This window comes from Thunnus maccoyii, chromosome 13 (assembly GCF_910596095.1).
Source record: "Thunnus maccoyii chromosome 13, fThuMac1.1, whole genome shotgun sequence".
Lineage (NCBI taxonomy): Eukaryota > Metazoa > Chordata > Actinopteri > Scombriformes > Scombridae > Thunnus > Thunnus maccoyii.
In genome coordinates, this window is record NC_056545.1 from 14249397 (window position 1) to 14263621 (window position 14225).

General features: G+C 38.5%; 1 protein-coding gene across 1 annotated transcript in view; it reads right to left on the bottom strand.

The window, feature by feature from the left end:
* Positions 1–6116: 6116 nt before the first annotated feature.
* Positions 6117–14225, bottom strand: part of rad50 (RAD50 homolog, double strand break repair protein) — a 31629-nt gene continuing 23520 nt past the window's right edge. The window contains exons 25-28 of the mRNA XM_042431121.1: positions 9440–9525; positions 9194–9336; positions 8792–8925; positions 6117–7310 (exon numbers count right to left, since the gene is read on the bottom strand). Coding sequence (XP_042287055.1) covers positions 7124–7310; positions 8792–8925; positions 9194–9336; positions 9440–9525 — 550 coding nt within the window. The 3' untranslated portion in view covers positions 6117–7123. The remainder of the gene's footprint in view (positions 7311–8791; positions 8926–9193; positions 9337–9439; positions 9526–14225) is intronic.

The following is a 14225-nucleotide window of genomic DNA, read 5'->3' on the forward strand; positions in this document are numbered from 1 at the left end:
GTCGGTCAGTTAAGTGAAATGAAGCCTGCGGAAGAAACACCGGGACCATCATGGTGAAACAGTCCATGGAGGGGTTGCTGTGTTTGGCTGCACAGATAGTAAATCCGTCGCCTGACAGGATGTATCACTCTGTTTGAAAATACCTTTTCTTCTCATCTTTTTGGTTTATAATAGCGGTTGGCAACCAGCATATTAGGTACATTATAGTCACCCCACGCTTCGTACTGTGGACCAAAAATTAAATCCTACACATTAATCTTGTCCGTATAGTAAACTCAAAAAGACGAAAACACTGCTGCTCCACTCACTTGGCATGTTCATTAAAGTTATAATGCTGAGCCCAAAAACTCTAGTCTTCCTGAGTTCTTCCCTCATATATTGTCTTTCTTGACCATTAGTGCAATATATGATTGCAGGTGTAATAGTGTCCTCAGCCAAGTGGGAAAAATATGTGCTATATCACCATAACCAATCAGCAAAAATGAGAGTCAAAAATTAATCATGTTAAATAAACCTGATCTCAATATTGAGGAAAAATAATCGTGATTATGATTTTTGCCACAATCATGCATCCCTGAAGACAACATAAATTTTGATTTATATATATATATATACACACACACACACACACACACACAAACAGTTTAAATATGTAATGAATTGTTTTCTTTAATAAACTGTTACTTGAACACTTTTCATTGTGCTCCTGAATTTCTATGTGTGCTCCAAAATTTTTCATTTGTGAGCACATGTACTCCTTCAGAAAAAATTAAGCATTGAACACTGCTTTCAGATGTGTAGAAACAATAAATAACTGCAGCTGGACACAGAAAAATACTCATATATTTGAAGGGAGAGTGTGAGCGAACCGCTAGGTGCTCAGGCCTTAATAGAGGAAAACCTGCAGTACAGAGCTACAAAATTTAGTTATGATTTTATTTTTCTACCGCACTTTATCACTTAACAGTCACCCTCACTCCATTTTTCCCTTCCCCTCATAGGTCATCCCCACTACCGATTATACATATAAGACCTACAATTATTGTAAAATAAATTATATTGACCCCAAACTTCATACAAAGTTTGTATAAATGTACTGTATGTATATAGACCTTTCTGCTGTATCCTTCAAAAATGATCTGCATTTAACCGTGACACCCATCCCCCCACTTTCTTCCCTCCTTCTCCCTCTCAGCTGGAGAGAAGGATTTCAGAGTACTCTTCTTGTGAAATATCCTCAGAAATCCCATGACTATGGCCAAATCTTACATTAAAAATCATATTTAAGTAGGAATTTTCGTCGCAAATCCATTGATACAGGTTTCAAAGTGGTGTGACTTATAGTTTAGACGTCAGACGCCCAAGTTTGTCCATGCCCAGAGATTGCCTCCCCATTGGTTTACATTACAAGGTGCGATGTGGCACTCCTACTTTCGGGGCTTACAAAATCTAAACCATTCGAGTTATTACAAAGTTTTTAATAACTTTTGTTCAGCACAGTGTGATAAGTCATGTATCAAAGTTTGAAGCCGATACCATTAACGCCCTAGGAGGAGATAGCGTTTATTCAAGGTCCAAAATTGGCACAAAGTCATACTTTCATGGGTGAATCGTGGACTTCCTGTTGGATTTAGGTCAGGGGTGTCAGCGTATGATTTGTAGGTCTTGATGAGACAAATAATTGAGTTTTGGTTCGATCTCTCTACGACATTCCTACGGGCCGTGGCAGCCAATTTAGTGACATAGGTGGCGCTATAGAGCACATTTTGGCACTCTGGGGGATAATTTTTACATTTTATCAAATTAAATTTGGTGAGTTTTTGAGCATGTTTAGGGGGTCAAATTTAGGGTTGAAGTGGCGGATTAATAAAGAAAGAAAGAAAGAAAGAAAGAAAGAAAGAAAGAAAGAAAGAAAGAAAGAAAGAAACAGAACAGATACAAGAGGGTCTTCACCCCTTTGGGGCTTATTAAGGCCTGAGCCCCAAAGGGGCGCAGACCCTATTGTATCTGTTGTGTTTGTTTCTTTCTTATTAGGGCCTGAGCCCCAAAGGGGCGAAGACCCTATTGTATTTCATGTGTTTGTTTCTTTCTTATCATTCTTTCTTTATTAATCCGCCACTTCATCCCTAAATCTGACCCCTAAACATGCTCAAAAACTCAAAAAATTTGGAACGCACATCAGGTCTGGTGAAAAATATGATAAAATGTAAAAATGAACCCCCAGAGTGCCAAAATATGCTCTATAGCGCCACCTATGTCACTAAATTGGCTGCCACGGCCCGTAGGAATGTCGTAGAGAGATCGAACCAAAATTCAATTATTTGTGTCATCAAGACCTACAAATCATACACTGACACCCCTGACCTAAATCCAACAGGAAGTCCATGATTCACCCATGAAAGTATGACTTTGTGCCAATTTTGGACCTTGAATAAACGCTATCTCCTCCTAGGGCGTCAATGGTATCGGCTTCAAACTTTGATACATGACTTATCACACTGTGCTGAAAAAAAGTTATAAGAAACTTTGTAATAACTCTAACGGTTTAGATATGATAAGCCCTGAAAGTTGTAGTGCCACATCACACCTTACAATGTAAACCAATGGGGAGGCAATCTCTAGGCATGGACTTTGTGTCAAACAAATGGTTCTGATGTCTAAACTATGAGTCTGACCACTTTGAAACCTGTATCAATGGATTAGTGACGAAAATTCCTACATAAAACTTTGATTTTTAATGTAAGATTTGGCCAAAGTCCTGGGATTTATGAGGATATTTCACAAGAAGACTATTACAATCCTCCTCTCCAGCTGAGAGAGAGAAGGAGGGAAGAAAGTGGAGTATGGGTAAAGTCAGACCTGTCAGCCCAGGTCTGAAAACATCTACATGCCCGTGACAGAAGCCCTTGGATTGCGCCACACCCCAGTTACTTAGTGTTTCTACACATCTGACAGCAGTGTTCAATCCTTACTTTTTTTTCAAGGAGTACATGTGCTCCTAAATGAAAATAACTTAGGGGCACACATATAACTTTAGGAACACACTGAAAAATGTTCAAGTAACAGTTTCTTAAAGAAAACAATTCATTACATATATATTTACAATTTATCACATACATATTTAAACTCAGTGTGTGTGTGTGTGTGTGTGTGTGTGTGTGTGTGTGTGTGTGTGTGTGTGTGTGTAAATCAAAATTTCTGTTGTTTTTAGGGGGTTCTCGATTATGGCAAAAATCATAATCACGCTTATTTTTGTTCAATATTGAGTCAGTGGTTTTCTAGCACCATATAGTGGACTCAGGAAATGATATTTAACTCCTTCATGCAATGTTAGATAACAGTGAAAAACTAAAGTTGTCCAGCAAGTACTCGTAACAATGTACAGTTAAACGTACGCCACATAGAAGTGCAATAAAACTGGCTGAATAGCACCTGCTGCGAAATTGCAGCAAAGCAGCCCCAGCAGCTGGCAAGATAGTGGACAAAGGAAGTGATGTTTATTTCCTTCTTGCACTGTCTGAAAACAGCCCTGGTCTGAAGACATCTACATGCCCGTGACAGAACCCCTTCGACTGTGCCGTGGCCTGACATGCGCAAAGGCCCGTTCAACGCTGCTTGCGGCTTTAATTAAACAATCAGCTGGAGTGGGTGCTCTACAAATTCTAAGAGTCATTTAGCATTTTTTTTCACGTTTTTATTTCTCCATTCTGCAAGGCTTTTCACAGTACATACCAATTACAAACATCCATCTTCAGTTCAATAAACATCGAGTTAAATTTGGGTTATAAAACACTGAATTGCCACTTAGCACACAATGAGGTCACTGCTACAATTATAATGCATTTAAAGATGAGAAGTGTAAATTGTGTAAGAAGTGAAGAGAGATATAAAATAGGTAATTTCTCAGCACAAGAGATGAAAGAACTGCAATCTTCACTTTAAATGTTGTTCAACCATGATGGAATGAATCTGTTGAATCACATCATCAAAAACACAAAAAATAAAAATAAACATGATAAAAACTACCCTTCAAATGATGACTAACTATTTCAATGCTGTATGATAGGATTACAATAAATATGTCATTCAAATATATAAAATACCCTTATTAACTTATGTTAAATACAATGAAAAATAATAAATATATAGATGTATATGATAGCACTTAGATCTGGGTCACAACTTCCTTGTTTCATTTTTCTACTTGAAAAGTTGTTCTGAGTTCAGACCTGAAGACAGACACTTCATCAAGTCGCTATAGTGACTGCTATGCTGATTAAAAACAGCTAACCTGACAGGTAAGATTAAATATTTTTAAATGACTATTACATTTTGCTGGAGTTAACTGTTGTATTTTCTTGAACTGTGCTAGCTATGTATCATGCCAAGGGACTGCAGATATAAATGAGCTTGAAGATAACTCAAAGGACATCAATCTTTGTAATTGTCCTGTGTATAGATGCTCCTAGTCAAGTCAACTCAATTTTGTGTAGCCCAATATCAGAAATCACAAATTTGCCTGTGGCTTTACAGTCTGTACAGCTATACAACATCCTCTGTCCTTAGACCCTCGATTTTAATAAAGACAAGCTTCCTAAAAAAGAAAAAATCCCAGGACAGACAGACATGCAATCGACGCAGAACAGAATATATATAAGAATAAAATAAATAAAACACAATTTTAAAAAACCCAATTTCAGTAACAACTTATTTTACCCGTATGTTTGTTTTTTAAAGCATAAATAAACTTCAACATAAAATCATTCAATATCTGACAAATATCATATTCCTCAATAAATAGCTCTTTTTTTAAGACTTCTTGGAGAAATAATTAAAAAAGACCTCAAGTGGACTCAAGTTATTCACTGTCTGCCAGTTGGGTTGCAGGTCTGGGAGGTATTCATGGGCGGCTTGTTTTTTCCCCTACAAGGTTTCTGTGCTGGATGCAGGTGGTGAGATGTTTCAGAAGACTAGGAATTTGAATGGTGGTTCCTGTAGAGTTCACCCCCTTTACCTCTTTGCATTCAAACTGAAAGACAAGTGATCAGATTGGTTAAGTGCACTTTTAATGATGTTCCTCAACATTGCTGCTGCATTTGCTTTAGTATAAGATCTAAACCTAAAATGTGATGTCAGAGGGGATTCTTACATTTTGGTTATCGATAAACATCTTCAAGTTCCTCACAATCTCCTTCACGTTTTCCTCCTTTTTGTGTTTATACAGTATGTCATGCACTTTGCAGAAGAACCTCTCCTGTATGGAACATAAGCAAGAATGTATTAGCCTTTAAAAACAAGCCATAAACGTAGCTACATATGAAATTATTCAAAATGGCCATTGCTATTTTCAATACAATGTCCTCTTCAGTTACAGTGTTTTCTGGTGCCTATGTGGATACAAGACTATACGTCAATAAATACTGGTGCTACTGTCAAAGACATAACACTCTCCTCACCTCACATCTGTCATTGCCTTCAGCCAGATGAGACACATCCTCCACAAAGAGTCCCTGCATAAAATATCAGAAAAAATAATTACTTCAGGCAGCTTTCTTTCTGACAAAAATGCTTGAACAAGATAAATGCATTGTTGCAAAAATAAATGAACAAGCAACAAAACAGTTGTGAGTAATAGAAGAGGTCTTACCTTAGTGTCATTGTATTTTTGAGCCAGGTCGATTATACGATTTAGGTTATATTCATTGTGATGAGGTTTGGCAACAGCTGGATTGACCAGCAGAGCCACAGCAGATACCAGCAGAAACATCATCTTCATGATACTAGCTCGGTGGTGGTTAATCTCTGGAAGAGGCTATATCAAGAATTTCAAGAAGCTCTTGAATTGATCACTCAATTGTCAGCTTGCAGCTTGTTCTGATGTCTTAGTTGACAGCACAACATTTATACTTGCTTTGCCCACGCCTTGGCCGCGTTTTTCCCCTCATTACAAAAAAGCAAATGCAGTGAGTCTGCAGTGTGTTTGAGATAAGATGTTTGATTACACTGTGGTTGACAAGCTACTTCGTCAAAACTGAGCTATATTTCTCTGAACCGGATACTGCTTCTTGTCATAATAGTAAAGAAAGGAAAGTCAGACAGACATAAATAATAGCCTATTCACTTCACAAGTATTTTAATAACAGAAAGTTATGAGCTCACAAAGTCGTAATTTTGAACATGAAAATATAACTGTATCAACAAAGTGCATTATTATTACTTCATCTTTAAGCATAACACACCTTACTGTTGCCACTGCCTGCCATCACATGAAAGCTTTGTAAAGACTGCAGATACCAGTGCAATTCTCAAAATGATGATGTAAAAATCCATTGAAGGTCTCTTTAACACTTTAACAATTGAAGCAAGGTTTTTACAACTGAATATCTATGAACAGAACTACACATGCTTGAGTTAATTAGGTAACTGTTTCACTCAGGGTTTCATTTCTGCGTCACACTGAGGTCTGGATGCTGTTCGTGCTATAGATAAGGAACCTAACCCTTTGGTGTCAGTTTGTATATGAATATTTTTGTGTTTTCATGTCTAATCAAACAGCAGGGCCATCCTAAAACTAACCACTAAACCCAGTTGTGAACACCCAAATAACCTTTAAATAGGAGAGATCAGAAGATGTATTTGGGAAGTATTGGATTTATGGAATTCTTGTAGGCAGAAGCAATACAGTGTAGAGCACAAATTAAGTTTTAGTGACTGAACAGTGACTTTAACAAGAAACATTATCAACACAGGATGATTTCAAAGATGTTCGAGAAATTTCAAGTTTCAAGTTGGACAGAGATAAAGACAGGACAGAGGCTGCACTTTGTGTTGAGGTGATAAATTAAATCTCAGGAATATTATCCAGGTTTGGGTAAGGTTAGAATTGTAGGTAATTTTCCATTGCATCAATAGATGGGACTGACTTGAAAGTAGATTTTCTTCATGCTTCAAAAACCCAGAAATATTGTATTATCATTTATTATCAGCGGTGCAGATGCATGCAGATTCCTGTTTCTAAACAAAATGATCTGAACATGAACTTTGATGAACCCAATGAAAGCAATCTGATCTATATGCTTTCTCTGTAGCTCCAAAACAGTTTGTTAAAAGGTCAGTGGTTTGCTCAGTGGAGGTAGGAAGAGAGGGAGGTGATGCTGCACTTTGTGATCTCAGAGTTCTGGTCCTGGTTCTTACGGATGCGGTAGAAGTGTTCAATGTAGCTGGACCGCCCCAGGAGCTCCACAAAGTCCTCGTCATGGGTGATGATCAGCAGCTGGAAATTACGCTGGCGTGAGCGGCTCTTAATAATTCTGCAGAGCAAGCAAGATGAAATAGGGATGAGGAAGTACATGTTACGCAAGACAATATAAATTTCATACAAGTCACACTATAAGTCACATTAGACAGTTTTTACTGGGTAATGCAACTGGTAAAACATACAGTACATCCCAGTCTATATGTAAAATTTTTGGCATGTCAGTTAGATTTACTATAAGGAACTTTGTGTTTATTTTAGGGCCCCTGTGGACAAAAGTGGTTGTGTTTTCCCAGAATGAAGACATCATTTTGCATGAGCAACACCACCATGTGTTATCTAGCGTATGCTTTTGTTTTGGAAGTGAGTGAAAGAGTGAGCAACTTTTTTTACTACTATTTTTCTTTTTTCTTTTTTTTAAACGCAGCTGTTTGCTGGATGCATAGCAGTGAGGTAATGTATATATTCATGGCTATGTGAGATGAATCACTGTAATATGGCGATAGTGAAGATAAGTAAACTTTGTTTCAGTTACATTCATACACCTCGGTTGCATGTAAGGCTGCATTCACACCAGGTCTGGCAATGTGGCACGTTCCTATAGGGTTGCACAGAGGTGTGGGTGTATTTATTTGTGATTTAGAATGTAACCACTGTGAAACAATCAGAAAATAACATTTTATGTCTCAGGTCACTCCTTTGTTCTTGCTGCACTGCCACTTGCTCTCTTCATTCACTCTCTAGCTCCCTTGACTACCGCTGTTCTCTCTGTCTCCCTTGTGCTCTCAGCTCGCTCTCTTTTTTAAAATGAGTTTCATAACCAGTTAAAAGTTCCTTGTTGTAACTTTAAACTAACCTAACTAAGGAACAAATTATTATTTCTTATCTCTTATGGTTTTACTATAGATTTGTGCTTTTCAACTGATATGATTCTGTTAGATAGCACCTCATAACATCCCCTGCTTTTGTAATTGGCTTAAGGCAGTAAAGTTCAGACTGACAATGGCATTCTGAAAAAGCTCAGGCTCCTCATTAATTTCAACAAGACACTGGCTACAGCTGAAGAAGGCAATAATACAGAGCTGTATGGCAAAAAATTTGTTTGTAACTCAACTTTTGCCTCATCACAGTCGAATGTTAAACTGAAACACTCTAATGCTACTTAAGCACTGACACAGGCAGATTTTTCCAGACTTTCCAAAATTCTCAAAGGAGTATAATTGCAGTGTCATGGACTTCCTGGAGTATTTCATCTTCAATGGTATCTATAGCAACAGACCTTTACAATTTGTTGTTGCAGAGCTTTTATCAGTCTGATAACAGCCTTAAAGTCAAAACAACTGAAGACACGGGTGAAGATGCTTATATATTAAAAGCTAGTGTGTTGCACGTTCACTGTGTGTGTTATTGTGAGGTCCTTAATTAGACCTAACTTTGATATCTTGAGAGTAACATAATGACGGTGAAGTCAGGGTCATTATGTCAGTCAGGGACACCACAAGTATATGAGTACATTGTATGTGCTTGTGTACTGACTCTACAAGGGCATGTGCCAATGACTCAATGTTCTCTCGGTCCAGGTTGGTAGTAGGCTCATCCAGGGCCAGGATCCCACAGTTCAGACAGAAGGTCTCTGCCAGAGCCAGGCGGATGATCAGGGATGCCAGCACCTAGACACACAGTCACATTTTGAAAGATGGAATGAACGAAACAAACAAACATATGAACTCTAGATATCTAGTGTTCCAATAAAATGACCTGAACTCAAGAAACTATTGTATTAAAAGTATTACAGACATTATTTATTTATGTGCTATTTCAAATTGATGTATGGCACCCCGTGTTTTTGAACTTGCTTACATCATGATTCACTTGAAAATTTATTTATGTGATATATGTGCTAATACTTGAGAAATACCGGTAATTATTTTCTCATACCTTCTGACCGGCACTGCAGCGTCCTCTCATATCCAAAGCTGTGTCTCCTTTCACCATAACTACTCTGTAGTTGTACACCCTTCGCCTCACTCCAGCGGACGAGTTCTCATCTACGTCAGACCTGATCTCCACGTATTCGATGTCTAGAGAGGATGTAAGAAGAAGTGGGGAAGCATCATGAGAGGGAGGGATTAGAAACTATGTACGACATACAAATTATAGATTTTTCTAGAAAATGAGACCCACCTTGACCCCTGTAGGTGCTGCGCCACAGGTCTCTGATAATCTTGTTGATCTCATCCATCTTCATGCTGTGGAATTTCATGATGGTTCTAAGGAAAACAGAAAGTAAACACAGATATAAACCCAACAGTGGAATAGATACTATGTTTACCCTCCCAAAAGTCAGGAATCTTCCAGACATTGTTTTGTTGGACGTCTAACTTTATCTGATTGTCATTTCCATTTTGATGATGAATATAGTGACAAGTTTGTCTTTATAAATATCACATTATACATCAAATATAAAATTTATATTGACTTTTCTAAGTCAACCAAATTATATAGCCTGTGGATAAAGCCTTTCATTTTGAGATGTACACCTAAAAATAAAATGATATGTCACACCACATGACACAGTTTTGTGTCACTTAATGTGCCCTGGTGGGGTAGTGGAAAATGTGCAGTGAAACAGAAAATAACTGTGCGACTGTAACCAAATGTAGCCTACCTAATACTAGGTATCCCAGAGGAAGACATTTACAGAATACCACAGATCATTAAAAAGTGAACCCACATGCAACACACAGTGTGTGTCTCACAATTATGCACGCATAAACTGCACAATTCAAACTGACACAAATGTATAAGCATCATGAAGTTTTAGAAGTTTGCTGATACATGACAAAGATATATGTTGATGTCAAAGATACAACACCCGCCAACTGGAAGTTGCTTTCCTGCATACCGAGAAGCATTTTGTCTATCATCTAGCAAAATGACGAGAAACTCTAATGTGGTTTGAAAACACCAGAGTGATAACATATGACCAATGGCTCTTCATTTGCAGCCCATATATGGCTTGAATACACAAATAAAGGACTCCTTATTCATACATCTGACCTATTGTATCTTTCTTACAGAACTGCTTATGAAACAGACGGAAGTCAAGGATCAAAACTTCCTATTGGAATTAGACTTCAAAGAGACAATAATATGATGTGAATTGGTCAGAGGTTGAATACACAGATTTTGTTTGCCAATCTCCTGGCAAAAACTACATCTTGTTCACAACAGAATATTTTGAACAAATCAAAGTGCCAATCAAAGGAAGTTCATATAAATTTCTGAGAAACTGAATAGCACAACTCACTGTAGTCTACCTAGAGTAGTGAATCCTCATAAACTGAGAGTCCCTACTATAAGAAAACTAGTGAGGGAGGCTACTAGAAGGCCTACTACAAAGTAATAAGGAGCTTCAAGGTCCTATGTCTGAGTGGGAGACAACATGCACACAATCACTGCACTTTTCTTTAGACCAGTGTTAGAAAAAACCTAATTACATTCACTGTGATTAGGAGCTATATATATGTTTATGATTGGGAGGTTGCAGCATGAATCTGGGTAGGGAGAACTTCACTTCCCTCATTGCCACCACTGAGTTGCCATTGAGCAAGCCTCTAAAATTGCGTTCAGACCGACATTAGCCCTGCCTAAAGAAAACAGTTCTCTCATTCATTTAAATAAAGCCACTATTTGTCGTCCAGCAAAAAAGCTAGACCAAGCTACACATTGCAATGCAGCGTCATCCTGTAAGGTGCAGCCAATCAAATACATGCAAGTGGCACGTTTCAACTGTTAACCTAAAGATTTTTTCAGAATCAGTGTTGTGCCAGAAGATAAAATCATTATGACGGAGATAATTTTCCATATCTGTAAAATTCTGTCTCATGATTATGAAATGCTGTGAAATGTTTGGGCATCTTTAAACTCATCTGTCTGTCTGAAACAACACACCCACTGCTTTGTTGGAGGGGAGTTTCTGAAAAAGAGAGTGCTGCTGTCAGTGAAACTTCCCAGATGACGAAAGATTATCAAATCATTTTATGTCCAAAATATTTGATGAAAACAAGTAGGTGAAGACATATGAGATTGCAAATATACCAGAATCTATATTTTAACTGTAAGTGTAATATACAGTCTTAACAAAATTGAGAAAATGAACAACTGTCAAGCAATTCTAATACAATGGTCCTGAGACCCCTAGCTAAATGTTTTACTTTTGAGCGTGTCCATTGGGCATAGACACAAAATAGTTCCACATCAGGCATCAGTATTAAGTTTATGGGGACTGGGATTGAGTCAGGGAGATTAATATGCAGTGAGCTATCTGATACTGCAACCATGTTTTCAGGTTTTCTGCTGTTTACTGCAAAAAATAGATGACACTTCAATCCTTCTATTTTAACTACTTGAATGTTTTGAAAACTTGATATTGAATTATTGAAGTGTTTTTTTTTTGCACCAATATTTCAATGGTGCAGAAATTTTGTTTGTCACATCAACACCAGAGAAAGTATTTGGTTCACACACCATGGATGTTTTAAGAAGAGCTGGATATGGTGCCGCCACTCAGCCTTGCAACCAATTTTTCGCAGAGGCCACTCGCGGTATTGCAGCGAAAAATCCCCCTGCGGCCCAAAAAGCATTTTCCCCATAGACCACCATGTTAAAAGAGATGTCTGTAAAACTGTTGACAGGACACCTTGAACTGCAAACAACGTCAATTATGACTCTTTCCATTATGAATTTTTGATCCATTAAGGTTTTATATTTGTAAAACTTTCCTTGAGCCGAGAAAAGCGATTTAAAAATCTGTGATGTCATCACAATGTAAAGTCTATGGGCCAAGCGGGAACTTGTGGGCAGGGCCAGCGGGGGAAACAACACTGCCCATATTCAGTGGGCCGCATAACGGAGAAGCAAACTCGGAAGCTAGAAACTTTTTTGGGCGTATGAGCGAGCTGAGCAATTCCTATGGGACTGAATGGGTGCCATTTTTAGTCCGGTATCCAGCTCTTATAATTCATCCATGTCACACACTTACAGTGACTGCTCAACCTGCTGGTAACTTGCTTTGAACATGCATTCTGTTTCAGTATTATGTGGAATATGTGGAAAACTGTACACTAGGTATATCAAACAAAACTGAAATGTCTGAGAGTGAAATATGTCTTTTGGTTTTAAATGAAATGAACAGAGAGCTGGAAGATACTATTTATTCTTTTTTGTGGACTTATAAAGGATATGGCTGGCGATTTTCTATATTTTTCTTATTTTTTAACAAATCTCATGTGCAGAGCCAATCCAATGATTAATTGATCCTATTTACAAGTATTGTGTCTGTATCCACAGCTTGATTTGTGTAGCTCATCAATGAGCTACACAGTTGAACTAGGTGATATGTTCCTTGGCCCGGAGATTACAGTCCTGTTAGTTTGTTTAGAAACAGCTCCAAAACCTAATAACAGTGATCACATTTTTAGTCACCATCTAGCTTGTTGTGCTACATATCACAACCTCTCGACTTTGTACTACATTGTTAAGAAGAACTTCAGTACAAAAGTTAAGAGGTTTAGCGGCAAATTTTGCTGTTTCTGGGGAGTTAACAGGACAACTACAATGTTTACGTCTACATGTTATAAAATGCGATTTAAGCTTTTTGTTTGTCTGCAGATCACAGTTTTATAGGTTCACTTTGATAAGCAAACAATTAAAAAACAGACGCACTCAGATGATCAGTTTTGACTCAGTCATTCTACAGTACTTGACAGTCACTGCTTTGCCTTCAAGGTTTTGACCTATTATGCACACACGACAATTTGTTGCAAAGTGAGGGAGAGTGAGTTTCATATTGTTATTTTCCACTCCCAAATCAAAGCATCTCACCATGAAACCATTTTCTGTGTATTCAAACAGAAACTGTGACCTGGATATATAGACTGCTGGAGGACTGCTAAGGCCTGCTTGCAATCTTGATAAGGTTGCATACACAGATGCCTTAACTAACCCACACATATGGGTAAATTATGCTGCTGCTCTCACAGGGAGATGGTATCTGAGACGGTGAGCTCACACTTCCTTACAGAGGCTCACTCATTCCTTCCATGCCGCCTATGCAGGGTTTCCGCAGCCTGAGTTGACCCCTGCCAGGCCTAAGCATCAAGGATTTAAAAAAAAAAAATTATTTCAAGATGTTTTCTAAACTAAAATGTGTTATACAAGTAGCGTAGCTCCTTTAATAGCTCAATGTGTAATGAGTGTGCGGTTGAGAGAGAGTGCGTGTGTGACGGTGAGGCTGCATCGTCACACAGACGTGAGGACAAGCCAGAGGACAACCACCACTTAGAACCAGAACCGCCTGCCATCTGGAAAAAGACACACTGAAAGCAGGTTGAGCAGGCAGAGAGCGGGAGATTTTCTGCCAATAAAAAGCATAGAGACCCAAGGAGACATGAGAGCAGCTGCTCACTAACAGCTACGTGTGTTAACAGCAGAGAGCAGGAGGGAAGACAGACGTCTCACTCTACTATTCTGTGCTGCAACTCTGCTGCTGCTGCAGATGGAGCTGACACTTTCAGTTTATAATTGTAGCGTCTGTCGCCTGACTAAGTATTGATACAGCCTTAGTATTTTACAAATTAGAGTTTTTTTATTTGATGAACATGGGCGCTGATACGTGAACATGAACGAAATGGGTTTTAATTCTACAAAAAAAAGCTAAATGATGGTGGGGGCGGTGGGCAAGTAATGTGCGCGAACACCGTGTATCACCGGTAACACCTTTACACACAGTAACATGTTTTGTTCTTTTCCACTGTCGCCACGGCCCAGGCAAAACACCTCGCACTCCTGGGCTCCCCTGGCTGCAGTAACCTAAATGTGACCAGAGACAACAATCCCACTCTTCTGTGGTCCGGCTCCATCACCGCAATAGTTCCAGAGCCCGGGGCTGTTTCAGCCCAACCTGAGG